This window comes from Bos grunniens, chromosome 8 (genome assembly GCF_055505025.1).
Source record: "Bos grunniens cultivar Pamir isolate PY7600 chromosome 8, Bosgru_T2T1.0, whole genome shotgun sequence".
Lineage (NCBI taxonomy): Eukaryota > Metazoa > Chordata > Mammalia > Artiodactyla > Bovidae > Bos > Bos grunniens.
Genome location: NC_141172.1, coordinates 50816945 through 50834097, shown reverse-complemented (window position 1 = coordinate 50834097; position 17153 = coordinate 50816945). Strand labels below are relative to the sequence as shown.

Here is a 17153-nt window from a genome sequence, read left to right as displayed (position 1 = left end):
ACTTTTCTAATGGTAATCTCAAGAATTGGAGTACAGGAGGACAACTCGAGGCGTAGAATTACATGATAAAGGATAAGGTTGATATATGAATGGGAAACACATTTATTGGCCAGAATATACACCGTTTTTCTGTACAATAAATCAAATTATAGAAAGAGAGTTCTTACCTGGAGTCTTGAAGTTCCTCAGCTGAGAGGGAGTGTCATAAACTTCCAGGATCCAGTCACCAGCAGCTCGTTCTCCCCAGCAATGAATGGTCATGAATTCCCAATTTTTAAATCCTTCCATGGAATGATCAAAAAGCCTGAGAGAGAGCCATAAAACATTGCTTTTGTGTGTTGTTTAAAATTTAGCGAGGATCCAGTCAAGACCATGATCAAAGACCTCTCTGTATCCATCACATGTTCAGTTCAGCACTGGAGATTGTCTTCATCCTAGGCATCACTGATTAGTAGATCCAAATACACACACACAAGTACATACACACACATAATTATTGGGAAACAGGCATGGGACTTGCCAAGCAGTAACAAATCTGGGAGGGATAATGACGTGGGTATCAGGGAACCAAGGCTAAAACTCTACCCACAAGCCTGGTAGTACCATGAGTTGGAGATGTGGAGCAACTGAAGCTTGCTTACACTGCTGATAGATATGTAAAATGGTGCAGCTGCTCTTAACAACAGTTAGATAGTTCTTACCATATGACTAAGCTATCCCCCCAAGAGGAGTAAAGACATGTGTCCACATAAAGAACTCCACATGAATGTTCACAGCAGCATCATTCATAATGGTCAAAAACTATCAGCAACTCAGGTGTCCATCATCTGGTAAATGGGTAAATAAATTATGCTATATTCATACAAGGAAACACTACCTAGTAATACCAATTTGAATGATTAATAACTGCAACAACATGAATGAATTTCAAAGGCAATAAGCTAAGTGGAAAAAGTCAGACACAAAAGATTATGTACTATCTGATTCAATTTCATATGACATTATAGAAAACACTACTTAAACAGAAACAGATCAGTGGTTGCCATGGGCCAGGAGGGAGGAGGCAGGGGCATGATGGAAGTTTTGGGAGTGGAAGAACAGTTTTATATCTTGAAACTAATGTATAGTTATGCAAGTATATATTTATCAAAACTTCCTCAATTATTTACATTGAAAGTGAATTATATGGAAATTACCCCTAAATGAAAAGACCATGCCCATTAATATTATCCAGTTCAGGAAGTCATGCCTGGAACTGCAGCCTAGATTCTGTCCTTCCAGTCTGTCCAATAATTTTCTAAGTTCCTAATTCCCTGTATGAAATCTTTTTCTGCTCGAACCATATCCAGTTACTAGGATATTATCTATCCTTCAGAGCAGATAAATACACAGGTCATGACAACTGGATGTTGATAGCTATTTGTGACATTCAGTCAACTCTCCTTGCTTTAATTTCATGTTCACCAAGGAAACTGGTGGCTCCAATGTGAACTTCTGTGTGGCTATTCCCATTGGGGGAAAAATATGCTGTTCTAAAAACAAAACCACTTTAATCTCATTGTAACTAATACATAATGACTCTGATTTTTTTTTGTATGTGTGTTATATAAATGTGTTTGAGGCTCCCTCTAAAATACCAGCTGGCTTCTCAAACAGAAGGGTTGGATGGTGTAAATAGGGACTGTGTAAGGTAAGTGGCTGACACTTGGAGAAGAACAATAAACAGGAAAATCACCTGTTACAGGTTCCTGAGCTCTTGAAAGAAGAAAAAAGTATTTTAGCAGCATTCTCAGTGTCCCATGTCCAGAAAATTGAGAAGGCTGAGTTAAAGTTGAACAGATCTCTTTAATAGAAAACATTACAGATCTTTGGAGTATTCATACATGTTTTGTGACTTTTTCATATAAATTTTGAAAATCACTGCCTCCATTCATAATGAAGGAGGTCTTGTCTTTTTTTTGTAGAATATCTGTACACTATCTGTAAAAGGCTACTTCTGAACAGAGGGGTGTGGCATTTCAATGAGGACCATGTTGGATTGGGCAGCTTTCCCTCATGCTAACAGAGATGGAAATGGTGGCTCCTTACATGAGTGTCTTTCCATTGTAAATGATCTTCAATAGATCATGGGTGGTACACACATCCAGGAGATCCTACAGTGCATGCACTATCATTGTAGGGCTTGTTTCACAAGTTAACGCTTGAAACTGGACTTGGCCAGGAAGAAATTGCTGGGCCATTAAACAACTGACTTACATATTGAGTCCTTCATGCAAAACCCAGAAAGTGTGTGTTGGCTGCAATGGAGACACAGAGGTAGAGAAGAAGGAATGTTTTCAAATAACCCCTCCTGCCAGAGAGACATTACTGAAGCGAACATGTTGACACAGAAATGGATGGAGGCAGAAAATTGGTCTAGAACCACTTCTCAGCCCTTTTCAGTTCTAATTTAGGTTCCAGTTCATTGAGGCTGTTGTGCCATTTGAGGGCACTGAAACAACAACTTGTCACGGAATACCTTTCCAAGAGTGCTGAACTTAAAAGCAATTCCCAAACAGTTTAGACAGAACACTTGGCTCACTGCCTCAGGTCCAGAAACTACAAAGGAGACTTGAGGCTGCCATCACATGAGGGGCAGTCTTGTTTCCACAACCTCAGCCAACTCTTAATTACTCACGGGTCAGTTATTTGACTGCTGGATTAGCAGACCCTATGTTTTTTTCCCTTACACCCTTTCCTCTCCAACTTTGAAAATCATTCCACTGCGATCAATCATTTTAAAATCACATTTGGAATGAAAATTAAATGTAAACTAGTACCCAGAAGAACTATCCATAATTCACTACTCACAAAAGTGTCTTAAAGCCCAAATATAAACGGGCTTTGTCTCTCTGGCTAAATGGTTCCCACCCTGGTCTCTTCATTTTATGCAGGGCTGGAATGCTCATTAATTTCATGTGGACATACAAGTTGAGGAGAGGAATTAAAATGCAGCCAAACACGATCACTGCATTTTGCTAAAAGAGTTGATGAGGAGAGAAATAGACACTGATTGTTGTTGTTTCAACTAGCTGGGCATTGACTTTTCTAATCCCACACTTTTATTTTTATTCCAATTCAATACTTAATCTATTCCCTATCTTTAGTACTGTACTGTTTAAAAACCTTATGTTGTCTGCATATAACAAAAGGTAACGTAGTTAGCAGATGAGATTCATGTTGCAAAGAATATACTTGCTCAAACCAAGTGTCAAACCATTGGACACCACTATAGAGATTCTAATTGTGCGGTTGTTTATCAGCTAAGAGGTCCAGTGCTCTGTCTGAATGTCTGTGCTCTGCCAACAGTGAAGAAAACAGACACATGTCAGCATTATTAGTGTGGATCAGATGTTAATAAAGCAAGGCCAGTGTGCTGAAAGCTGGAGTAGATTAACTCCATGCCCGTGTCCATATCTCCTATTGCAGTGAAACCTTGTTCTGTCAATTGACTTCATAATCGTGTGCTCACTGAAATGATATATGCATGCGGTGGCACAAATTATGTAGCCAGTTATTAAAAGGGTGCCCCACAGCCCTATCCCTGTGAGCGGTTTTCAAATAAATTGCTTGGATAAAACCTGGTAGAAAGGACTGCCATTAAATGTAGTACATCCTTTTGAGGGTTACTTAACTCAGGAAATAACTCATATAATTACTGTAAGCTTTTTTCCTCCCCTTTCACTTAAAGAGTCAGTCAAAGTGTCAGGGCTACCACATGCTTCTATGATGTTATGGCAACTAAATAATAAGACATTTTATAGCTATTGACAGCTATGTGTTATATTATTATTTCCCAAATGTAAATGGATATTAATTTCAGAATTATCCACAACTTCCTAGACGGTATTTGTGTTCACTACAGAATTAGACATTAATCGAATATTTTGGGAGGTTCTCTTTTTTCTTTTTGTTTTCTTTATTTAGTGCTTCATCACAATTTAACATAAAGCTGATAGAATGCGTAAAGCACTCATTTGGCTCAGTTGAAACCGAACTTTTGATTTTCTTTAGATGTTTGTCTTTTGTAAGTTTTAAATTATTTGCTTATGAAATAGGGTATTTAAAACACATTATTAAGTTTTTTGCTCTCTCCTAAATCATTTCTTTAAGAAATGTTGAGAGAAAGGTACTGGTTCTAGAAGTTTGGAATACCTGAAAACACGAGTTTCAAAATGAACTTTCAACATGTTCACTATCACTAACCTACCAACCCCCAAAGGCATTGATCCTTGTGGGTACATGATAAGTACCTGTAAATAAGTACTCACTTAATCGTCTTGAAGATTTATTCTTTAATAGTAGGCTTTATCTAAATATCTGGTTTACATTATAAATGCCTTTGTAAGTGACTTTCACAGCACCCAGCAGCATATTGCTCACAAGTCTTTTAGTGACATGAAAATAAGAAGAACGTGTTTGAAAAAGTTGGGTGATCTTTTAAATCGGTGCTATTTAAAAATGTGCTCTGCGGCAGGCCAGGAAGCTTCAGCGTCACCTGTGAGCTTATGAGAAATGCAGATCCATGGGCCTCTCCCAGACCTTTAGAATCAGCCTCTGTGGGAGAAGGAGCCAGTCTTCTCTGTGTGATAGTCATTTGCAAGGTGTTTTGAAAAGTACCGTGTGAGTAAGGGTTAGCACTTCCAAGTGCTTACTATACTAGGAGCTTACTGTATTACCTTATTTACTACTTGTAACACACTTGCGAGGCAGATACAACTACATCTGTTTTCTAGATGAAAAAAATCACTTTTCCGAAGTTGAACATAAAAAGGGGTGACATCAAGACCACCCCAGCTATAACTCCAAAGGCTATACTGTCTTTTGAATAAAGAAAGAAGCTTTTTCTCATGGTGAGGCCTTGTATAACGTGAAACTTCCACAGCAAAAGTGTAATTTTGGCAAGTCATACCTGCATTTATATAGCATGACTTTGCAAAATGTCAGTAGTCTGTCATTGAACACTTGGGCAGTGACAAAAATATTCAGGTAGAAACACGACAGTTAAACACAGTTAATTACAGAAACTATAGGTTGTACAGATGAGAAAGTATACCTTCTTTCCACTTAAGACCATAATTAGAACCAGAGATACACATCTGTAGTCAAATTTAGAAAGAGAGGCAAAGTTTCAGCTTTCAGTCAGAGGCCAAAATCTAGAACAGAGAGCCAATAAAGCTAAACTAAGTCTAAAACTCAATGAGTTGAAGACAGTATGCGGGTATTTAGGGAAGAAAAAAAGCAAGGTTTTTATAATTCTGACACATGCAGTTGAAGGAAGAATGTGATGGGACAGGCTTTCTGTTGGAAAATTTGTAGGCAGAAGTTGAACATGTGGTCATATAAGGGGTAACATCCAAAGTTGCTTTAGGAATGGACTGTGGACACAGTGGGGGAAGGGGAGGGTGGGAAGTGGGATGAATTGAGAGAGGAGCACTGACATACGTACGCTACCATGTGTGAAAGAGATGGCTAGTGGGAAGCAGCTGTGCAGCACAGGGAGCCCAGCTCAGTGCTCTGTGATGACCTAGAGCGGTGGGATGGGGGTGGTGGGAAGGAGGCTCAGGAAGGAGGGCATATATGTATGCACATGGCTGACTCACACTGTTGTACAGCAGAGATCAACACAACATTGTAAAGCAATTATCCTCCAATTAAAAATAACTTTAAAAAATAAAAAGAAGCTCACTGCAACAATGATGAAATATAGTTGCTCTTCTATCTATCATAAAGGGATCTAAGCCCACCTAGGTCCCCTACCTATGCCAGATCCCCATGGTCTCCCCAGAAGTAAAGCATTTGTGCTGATTATTTGGTTTGATTCTTTGTTAGGCTGGGTAGACAGGCCAAGAGGAGGAGTGGAAGGGTGGGAGGGCAGGAGAAAACAAAGGGGAGAGAAAGCACTAACTGTCCACTCAAGGATGGCTCTGTTTACCCACTAAATCCTCCACCTGACCTGCTAAGGGTGGTGCCGGGGCTTGCCTGCTGGGCTGATGGGGCACGCAGCTCGAGTTGGACTAGCTGTGAAGGCTGCCGAGTGCCTTCCAGGGCTCAGCACCTGCAGATGCTCGGGTAAACCCTGCTTCCTGGAACAGATGTTCTCCACAGGAGCTCTAGCAAGTGCCCAGCAGCCAGCATGGGGAGGCACTGAGGGGCTCCAGACGGCCCACATGGGCAACATGTTCAGCGACTGCAAAAAAAATCTGTTCCTGAGGAATTCCCATGGTGAAGGGCTGAGCAACACTGAAGACACTCCTTCCTGAAATGTCGAGGAAAATAAGGACTTTCAGAATGCTAACTGTGGCCCCTTTGTTTTTGGAATTGACAGTTAAGGATAGCATTTTCTGGTCCTAAGACTAGAACACAGGTTTTGTCAATACCAAAATGAAGGTAATAGGGGGGGGAGGGTTGTTGTCCCCTCAGCTTCCTTCCTAGCTCATTCTCCTGTTCTACATGTCTAGTTAAGGGGAGATGCGTGTCATCATTAAGGGGAGATGACACGGAGTGAGCCGTGGATTCTGAGTCTGAGCTGGACCTCAGTATCCTTCCTTCTCACAGAGGCCAATGCCCAGTCCACTGTCAAGGGTCATGCCTCATGGAGAAACAGGAGAGGTCAAATAGGGATGACTCTGCCACCAGAGCTCTAACTCTTCATCTCAGATGACCCCACGAGGAAAGCTTTGTGTTTTAAGCCTTGCAGAATTCCTGTCTTTTAACTGCACAGTGTTCTTTGTTTTACACGGTCCTCCTCAGAAATACTGACTTTCCTGAAAGAAAGATGAGTGTCTAATAGGGGAACTATTTATTGTCCTCAATAATAATCTCTGACACACAAATAAAATACTAGGAATAAACTTGACCAAGAAGGTAAAAGACTTAAATACTGAAAATTATAAAACATTAATAAAGGAAATTGAAGATGAGTCAAAGAAATAGAAAGATATCCCACCTTTTGGATTAGAAGAATTAATATTGTTAAAATGACCATATTCTCCAAAGCAATCTACAGGTTTTATATGGTCCCAATCAAATGGTGGCTCAGACAGTAAAGAATCTGCCTGCAATGCAGGAGACCTGGGTTTGAACCCTGAGTTGGGAAGATTCCCCTGGAGAATGGAATGGCTACTCACTTCAGTATTTTTGCCTGGAGAATTCCATGGACAGAGGAGCCTGGTGGGCTACAGTCCATGGGTCTGCAAAGACTCAGACACAACTGAATGACTAACACTTTCTATCAAATTACCCATGACATTTTTTTCACAGAACCAGAACAAATAATCCTAAAATTTATATGGAACCATAAAAGGCCCTGAAATGCCAAAGCAGTCCTAAGGAAAAAGATCAAGGCAGAAGGCATAACCCTTCCAGACTTCAGACAATACTACAAAGCTACAGTAATCAAAACAGTGTAGTGTGGGCACAAAAACAGACATATGTATCAACAGACTAGAGAGCCCAAAAATAAGCCCACACATCTACAGTCAATTAATCTTTGACAAAAGAGGCAAAAATATACAATGGAAAAAATCTCTTCAGCAAGTGGGGTTGGGAAAGCTGGACAACTGCATGTAAAAATCAATGAAGTTATAACACACCCTCTCATCATACACAAAAATAAACTCAAAATGGCCTAAAGACTTACACATAAGATGTGACGTCATAAAATTCCTAGAAGAGAACACAGGCAAAACATTCTCTGACATAAACCATACCAATGTTTTCTTAGGTCAGTCTCCCATGGCAGCAGAAATAAAAATAAACAAATTGGACCTAATCAAATTTACAAGCTTTTGCACAGCAAAGGAAACCATAAACAAAATGAAAAGACAACCTACAGAATGGGAGAAAATATTTGTGAATCATGTGACCAAAAGGGCTTAATTTCCAAAATATGTTAACAGCTCATAAATTCAACGACGACAACAACAACAAAAAACAACCCAACTAAAAAATGGGTAGAAGACCTAAATAGACATTCCTCCAAAGAAGACATACAGATGGCCAATGGCATCTACAAAGGCAGATGAAAAGATGCTTAACATCACTAACAGAGAAATGCAAAGCAAAACAACAATGAGGTATCACCTCACATCACTCAGAATGGCCATCATTAAAAAGTCTAGAATAATAAATGCTACAGAGTGTGTGGAGGAAAGGGAACCCTTCTACACTATTGCTGGGAATGCAAGTTGGTGCAGCCACTGTGGAAAACAGTATGGAGGTTCCTGAAACTAAAAATACAATTACCATATGATCTAGCAATTCCATGCCTGGAAAAAACTATAATTATATCCAGAAAAAAACTATAATTCAGAAAGATCATGCACATCCCTATGTTTGTAGCACCACTACCCACCATTGCCAAGTCATGGAAAAAACCTGTATGTCCATTGACAGATGAATGAATCAAGAAGATGTGGTACATATACACAGTGGAACCCTAGTCAGCCATGAAGAAGAACAAAATGATGTCATTTGCAGCAACGTGGATGGACCTAGAGATTATCATACTAAGTGAAGTCAAGTCACAAAAATGACTTCCCTGGTGGCTCAGATGGTAAAGCGTCTGTCTACAATGCGGGAGACCCGGGTTCAATCCCTGGCTTGGGAAGATCCCCTGGAGAAGGAAATGGCAGTCCACTCCAGAACAAAATACTGTCATTTGCAACAACATGGATGGACCTAGAGATTATCATACTAAGTGAAGTCAAGTCACAACGAGAAAGGCAAATACCGTATGATATCACTTATATGTAGAGTCTAAAATATGTCATAAATGAACCTATCTACGAAACAGAAACAGACATAGACTGCCCAGTGGAGAGGGGGACTGGGGAGTTGGGATTAGCAGACGCAAACTATTACATATGGAATGGATAAACAACAAAGTCCTACTGTGTCGCATAAGGAACTATATGCAATATCCTATGCTAAAACATAATGGAAAAGGATATAAAGAAGAATGTGTACATATGTGTGTGTGTATATATATAACTGAATCACTGTTCCGTACAGCAGAAATTAACACAACATTGTGAATCAACTATACTTCAATTTACAAAAATTAAAAAAATCTCTGACATACAAATTCCTTCTAAACCCTGACCTGGTCACCTTTTCCTTGAGGACAGGTATAGTGCCCAGGCCAGCAGGCCAACTTGAAGGCCACCAGGAGCAAAGCAGACCTTCCCCTCACCACCTGCCCATCCCGTGTTGATGCTTCTTGCCCTCAGATCCCAATCCTGGGAGTGTGCTTTGAAACAGGGCCAAGGAGAGAGGACACAGATTTCTCTTTGCCAGGAGGTCAGAGACTGGGAAGTTCTGAAGAGAGATTTCCTCATAAAAATAAAGTTTTGGAATATGCCAGAAGGAAAACAATACCTAAAGAAACCATCTTGCCTTAGCTACCTCAGTAGGAGGGATTCTACTAGCGTCAAGTACAACAAGGACGGGGGAGCCAGGCCCTGGAAGGTGGCCAGACTGGTTTGGGGACCAAGTGCGGCTGTTTTACATTTAAAAGGTCAGACGTTCATAGCAGTGTTTTGGGGAACTGTGGGCCAATGAATTCATAACATCCTTTTACATCCCTTATCTCCAGTCCCCTCTCTCCACTCCATTTTGTCTGCCATTTTTTTGGGGGGTGGCTACTTATTTTCAGCGCTGAGATGGAAGATCGACAAAAGAGCAGCACTTTAAGAAATGCTCCGGACCAAGAGGATGTACTCTGCATGCAGACCTTATTCCCAGGGGGTCCCTATGGGACAGACTAAAGTGAACCATAAGATGGGTCACCGCGCATTGGAAATGCCTGTTACTTTTCTTTGACACAAGTCAGGCAGCACTTTGGGGTTCAGCACTTTGCAAAGAGCAAAGCGGATGCCTGCTGTTGAAGAATTCACGAGGAACTGGAGCCAGTGACACTGTAATTCACCAAATGCCTGTCTTGGAATCTTTTGCTCCTCTGCTCACAAGTTTCCTCACTGATGTCATTTCCAGGGAAGCCAACAAGAAATATTGAAATATGCAGAAGATCCCAGAAAGGCTGAAGGGACTGAGTTTTCCAAGCAAACAACTGTGGGTAATTTTTCTACATGGAGGGGGCTCCAGGGAGAAGAGTTACACATGTGTGAAGCCAACCTTTGTATTTCACTGGGGTCACCTGGGTACTCCAAATGCAATGCACATGAACAGCAGTCAAGAAAAGAAAAGAAATCAAGAACAAGGTCTTCCCTGGCTTCGGTAACAACAGCTGGCATGATCTCCTTTAATCATAGAATTGTGCATCTGAAGGCCTTGCTTGCTGAAGAGAAGCTTCAGGCAGGTAGTAGCAAGACCTGGCAGCAGCTGAGATCCCTGACTGCACAGGGAGGAGGGCGTATGCAGCGACTGGATGCCAAAGCATCCTTCAGTTTCTCACAGCTGCATATACTGATCCTGGCAAAGTTTCACTTAATAGAATATGAAGCCCAGGTTACCTCATGCTCTAATGAAAGGTGTTAGGTTTTAGGGACGAACACAAGAAGACTTCCAAGAACAGAAATAAAATGCAATGAGAGACTCTAGACATGCTCTTGCTTTCTCTCTTTCTAACTGTCCTACAACAGATGAATTTGGAGATTTTGAAAAGCCACTGAGAGTTCCTCAGTCTCACACTCGGCCCTGCAGGCCTGCATTGGACGTGGCCCCCCAGCTTGTCTGGGCTGTTGTCAGTGTCCTACCAGAGATCACCACGGCCGCAGACACCTGGCATGTGGACAGGCGGCCCTGTCGACATAAAAGTTTGACTTTCATTTGGACTGTATAGGCCTCTGACAGTAAGGTTTTTGCTCCTATTCAATGTTCCTCTTGGAGAAAAACATCAGATTAAAGAAACTTTTAGGCTTCTCACTGTGGCTTGGAGTTTGGAACCATAATGGGAATGGGGTGTATAAGAAAACCTGGCCTTTCCCCATCTGGTCCCACTTGCTGACAAGTATCCCCCACCCATGATCCCAACCACTCAAAAAGCCAATGGAGCAAAAGAAGACTTGTGCTAGAACATTCTGGCCTTTCAGCAGGGTCCTGGAAATATAATTATCTGCTGGAGAAATGTTTGAAGGGAGTAGAGAGAATGGCAGAGAAGGCAATGGCACCCCACACCAGTACTCTTGCCTGGAAAATCCCATGGATGGAGGAGTCTGGTAGGCTTCGGTCCATGGGGTCACTAAGAGTTGGACACAACTGAGCGACTTCACTTTCACTTTTCACTTTCATGCACTGGAGAAGGAAATGGCAACCCACTCCAATGTTCTTGCCCGGAGAATCCCAGGGACGGAGGAGGCTGGTGGGCTGACATCTATGGGGTCGCACAGAGTCAGACACGACTGAAGTGACTTAGCAGCAGAGAGAATGGAAGAGGCTACAAAGAGAAAGTGAGTGTTCCCTTGGCCAATAAAGACTAAAGGGCCAACCTTTAAATAGTGGTTAGGAAACTATTGCCAGCCCTCAAACTAAATCCGGTCCTTGGCCTGTTTGTATAAATAAAGTTTTATTGGAACACAGCCATGCACATTCATCTATGTTGTTTACAATGACTTTTGCACTCTAATGGCAGAGTTGAGGAGTGGTAACAGACACATGACCTGCAAAGCTTGAAACATTTACTAACTGAATCTTTGTAGAAAAAAATATGCCAAAATCTTTTTTAAAACAAATAGAATTTCCTTTAACTTTGGAAAGTGCTCAGGCAAAAGCATTCAGTTTACCTGCAACAAATGCCAGCAGACATTTAGGGGCCAGGAAGACCATCTCAGAGGCCTGAAGAGTCAGTGTTCTGCATTTCTTTTATAGGATAAAGAACAACAGGTGGCCTTTAACTTTTCTGTGGCATCCTTTTAATATTACACACATCTTAAGTGTTACACTGTTTCATGCCAATAGATTCTAGGCAGCTCATTACTCTGTTTATGTGTGGGCAGTGAGAGCTATGACCATCTCATCATGACATCTAAGTGGCACCCCTCACTGAAGTTCTTAGGGTAGTAAGAAATTAAAGAACAGCTGTATTTTTAATTTTCTTTTTTTTTAAAAATCTACACCCAGGAGTGGAATTGCTAGGTCATATGGTAGTTCTATTTTTAGTTTTTTGAAGACCTTCCCTATTGTTTTCCAGTTGGGGCACCAATTGAGATTCCCACCAACAGTGTACAAGAATTTCTTTTACCCCACATCCTTCCCAACATTTTGTTTGTATTCTTTTTGATGATAGCAATTCTGACAGGTGTGAGGTGATAACTCATTGTGGTTTCGATTTGCATTTCTCCTGATGATTAGTGATGTTGAGCATCTTTTCACGTACCTGTTGGCCATCTACATTTCCTCTTTGGAAAAATGTCTATTCAGTTCTTCTGCCTATTTTTTAATCATGTTGTTATTCAAGAAGATAAGTAGACCCCAATGTGCATAGCAAATTATTTACAACAGCTGAGATATGGAAGCAACCTAAGTGTCCGTCGCAAGATGAATGAATAAAGAAACTGTGGTATAAGTGTGTTTGTGTGTGTGTGTGTGTGTGTGTGTGTGTGTATATTGGAGAAGGAAATGGCAACCCCCTCCAATATTCTTGCCTGGAGAATTCTATGGACAGAGGAGTCTGGTGGGCTACAGTTCACGGGGTTGCAAAGAGTAAGCTACGAGTGAGCACATATGTGTATATATACATACATCTCTATATAGATACACACATACATACATATATACATGGAATACTACTCAGGCATAAAAACAATTTTTGTCATTTGCAGCAACATGGATGAACTTGGAGAGCATTATACTAAGTGAAATAAGTCAGAGAAAGACAAACACTGTATATCTTACATGTGGAATTTAAAACTACAATAAAGTGAATATAACAAAAAAGTAGCAGACAGATATAGAGAAAAAATTAGTGGATGGGGTTGGGAGTGGTAATATATAGGTGGGGGAGTGGGAGGTACAAATTATTGGGTATAAGACAGGCTCATGGATGTATTGTACCACACAGGGAATATAGTCCATATTTTGTAAAAACTGTTAATGGAAAATAATATTTAAAAACTGTATAAAAAATCATGATTTTATAATATTTGTACATGCACAATCTTCAACTTCATAAAAAGTGAAAAAAAAAAGAACTGCTGATTCTTCATTCTTTTTCCAGCTTAATGAGTAGCTGAGTGCACACTGCTGGTCAGGGGCCATGACTGTACCTGTTGGCCAAAAGCTGGGACCTGGTTCCTGAGGGCGAGGTCAGGTAGATGGCCAGGTCTCCCCTCCTGGGGTGGGTGATGGTGATACGCACAACTACATGCTCCAGGTAGTTGACGTGATGGTTGGGGTTGTCGGAGCAGCCCGAAGCTTTGTAGATGGAGCGCACTGCACTGTTGGGGCGAATCGTCCTGCAACAGAGAGAAGAAGTTTGAGCAAAGTGCACAGCAGAGCTCAATTGAGTGAACCTGCAGGCCTGGCAGGACTACATGATGTAAGATAAGCAGTGGGTGCTGCTTACTAAAGGACCAGCCCCTCACGCAAATGGTTAGGTTGCTTAAAGGAGTAATCCTGCTTGGACTGTGAGAAAGATGTTAAATGAGAGGAATGGGGAATTTAAGGTGTCTCTGATCTTCATGAAGGTAGTGGATATTGATCTTGTTAAAACAGATTCCTAGGCTCTGGAACTGGAGTTCCTGGGGTGGGTCACGAATGAGCATTTCCAACAAGTTCTCCAGTGACAGTGATGTTGCTGATCTATGGAATCCACTTTGTGTACCACCAGTATAGGGTACTTGAGGACTACTATGACCTTGGTTCAAATCACTGGTCTACTATTTTCTTGCTCTATAAACTAAGAAGAGCCCACTCTTCTTCTTGCCTACAAGGTCCTGTCTTCTTCCCAAACTCCCTCCTGTACCTCTCTGCCCTCTGAATACTGGGTTCCAGCCACACCAGCACTGGTTTGAGTTCTGGGATAATTCAAGTTTCCCAGCTCAGGGACATTACATATGCTACTCTGCCTCTAGTGCCTTTTTATTGCTGTTCCTATGGCTGACTCTTCTTCTTTCATGATCAAAGCTTAAATTTCACTCTCTAAGCACATCATTGAACCATAGGAAAATCATGTTCCCTACCTTTCATTTTCTACCCTTTTTATTTCACTTATTATAACTTGTAATTATCTATTTATTTTATTGTTTTGGTTTGACTTCCCCAATAGACTGTAAGCTCCATAAATGTGGAAGAATTTCTTATTCCTGTTTCTATCCCTAATATCTAGCCCCATTCTTTTTTTTAAATTTATATTGTATTGAAGGATAATTGCTTTAAAGAATTTTGCTGTTTTCTGTCAAACCTCAACATGAATCAACCATCAGATCAGATCAGTTGCTCAGTTGTGTCCGACTCTTTGCGACCCCATGAATCGCAGCATGCCAGGCCTCCCTGTCCATCACCAACTCCCGGAGTTCACTGAGACTCATGTCCATCGAGTCAGTGATGCCATCCAGCCATCTCATCCTCTGTTGTCCCCTTCTCTTCCTGCCCCCAATCCCTCCCAGCATCAGAGTCTTTTCCAATGAGTCAACTCTTCGCATGAGGTGGCCAAAGTACTGGAGTTTCAGCTTTAGCATCATTCCTTCTAAAGAAATCACAGGGCTAATCTCCTTCAGAATGGACTGGTTGGATCTCCTTGCAGTCCAAGGGACTCTCAAGAGTCTTCTCCAACACCACAGTTCAAAAGCATCAATTCTTCGGTGCTCAGCCTTCTTCACAGTCCAACTCTCACATCCATACATTACCCCTCCCTTTTGAAACTCCCTTCCATCTCCCTCACCATTCCACCCCTCTAGGTTGATACAGAGTCCGTGTTTGATTTCCTGAGCCATACAGCAAATTCCCATTGGCTATCTATTTTACACATGGTAATATAAGTTTCCATGTTACTCTTTCCATACATCTCACCCTCTCCTCCCCTCTCCCCATGTCCATATGACTATTCTCTATGTCTTTTTCTCCAATGTTTCCCTGTAAATAAATTCTTCAGTACCATTTTTCTAGATTCTGTATATATGCATATATTCTAATGTATATATGCATTAGAATATAGTATCTATCTTTCTCTTTCTGACTCACTTCACTCTGTATAATAGGTTCTAGGTTCATCCACTTCATTAGAACTGACTCAAATACATTCCTTTTTATGGCTGAGTAATATTCCATTGTGTATATGTACCAGACCTTCTTTATCCATTCATCTGTCAATGGACATCTAGGTTGCTTCCATGTTCTAGCTATTGTAAATAGTGCTGCAATGAACAATGGGATACATGTCTCTTTCAATTTTGGTTTCCCCAGGGTATATGCCTAGGAGTGGGATTTCTGGGTCATATGGTGGTTTTATGCCTAGTTTTTAAAGGAATCTCCATACAGTCTTCCATAGTGGCTGTATCAATTTACATTCCCACCAACAGTGCAAGAGAGTTCCATTTTCTCCACACCCTCTTCAGGATTTATTGCTGTAGCCTTTTTGATGATGGCCATTCTGACTGGTGTAAAGTGATATCTCATTGTAGTTTTGATTTGCTTTTCTCTAATAATGAGCGATGTTGAGCATCTTTTCATGTGTTTGTTAGCCATCTGTATATCTTCTTTGGAGAAATGTCTGTTAGGTCTTTTTTCCACTTTTTGATTGGGTTGTTTGTATTTCTGGTATTGAGTTGTATGAGCTGCTTGTATATTTTGGAAATTAATCCTTTGTCAGTTGTTTCATTTGCTATTATTTCCTCCCTTTCTCAGGATTGTCTTTTCACCTTGCTTATAGTTTCCTTTGCTGTGCAAAAGCTTTTAAGTTTAATCAGGTCCCACTTGTTTACTTTTGTTTTTATTTCCATTACTCTACTCTTGCCTGGAAAATCCCATGGACGGAGGAGCCTGGTAGGCTGCAGTCCATGGGATCGCTAAGAGTTGGACACGACTGAGTGACTTCACTTTCACTTTTCACTTTCATGCATTGGAGAAGGAAATGGCAACCCACTCCAGTGTTCTTGCCTGGAGAATCCCAGGGATGGGGGAGCCTGGTGGGCTGCCGTCATTGGGGTCTCACAGAGTTGGACACGACTGAAGCGACTTAGCAGCAGCAGCAGCAGGAGGTGGGTCATAGAAGATCTTGCTTTGATTTAGGTCATCGAGTATTCTGCCTATGTTTTCCTCTAAGAGTTTTATAGTTTCTGGTTTTACATTTAGGTCTTTAATCCATTTTGAGTTTATCTTTGTGTATGGTATTAGGAAGTGTTCTAATTTCATTTTTTTACATGTAATTGTCTAGTTTTCCCAGCACCATTTATTGAAGAGGCTGTCTTTGCCACCTTGTATATTTGTGCCTCCTTTGTCAAAAATAAGGTACCCATAGGTGCATGGGTTTATTTCTGGGCTTTCTATCTTGTTACATTGGTCTATATTTCTGTTTTTGTGCCAGTACCAAACTGTCTTGATGACTATAGCTTTGTAGTATAATATGAAGTCAGGAAGGTTGATTCCTCCAGGTCCATTCTTCTTTCTCAAGACTGCTTTGGCTATTTGGGATCTTTTGTGTTTCCATATGAATTGTGAAATTTTTTGTTCTAGTTCTGTGAAAAATGCCCTCGGTAATTTGATATGGGTCACATTACATCTGGAGATTGCATTTGGTAGTATAGTCAATTTCACAATATTGATTCTTCCTACCCAGGAACATGGAATACCTACCCATCTGTTTATGTGGTCTTAGATTTCTTTCATTAGTGTCTTATAATTTTCTGTGTACAGTTCTTTTGTCTCCTTAGGTAAGTTTATTCTGTGTATTGATTTTGTATCCTGCAACTTTGCTAAATTCACTGATTAGCTCTAGTCATTTTCTGATACTATCTTTAGGGTTTTCTATGAACAGTATCATGTTATCTGCAAACAGTGAGAGTGTTACTTCTTCATTTCCAATCTGGATTCTACTTATTTCTTTTTCTTCTCTGATTGCTGTAGCTAGGACTTCCAGAACTATGTTGAATAATAGTGGTGAAAGTGGACATCTTTGTCTTGTTCCTGATCTTAGGGGGAATGCTTTCAGTTTTTCA

General features: G+C 40.8%; 1 protein-coding gene across 5 annotated transcripts in view; it reads right to left on the bottom strand.

Annotated features, from left to right (window-relative positions):
- The window catches only part of PCSK5 (proprotein convertase subtilisin/kexin type 5), a 522373-nt gene that overhangs the window by 195852 nt on the left and 309368 nt on the right, over positions 1 to 17153 (bottom strand). For all 5 annotated transcript variants that reach the window (XM_086415564.1, XM_086415560.1, XM_086415561.1 and 2 more), the window contains 2 exons: positions 13266 to 13454; positions 168 to 304 (listed from right to left, as the gene is read on the bottom strand). In XM_086415564.1, coding sequence (XP_086271690.1) covers positions 168 to 304; positions 13266 to 13454 — 326 coding nt within the window. The remainder of the gene's footprint in view (positions 1 to 167; positions 305 to 13265; positions 13455 to 17153) is intronic.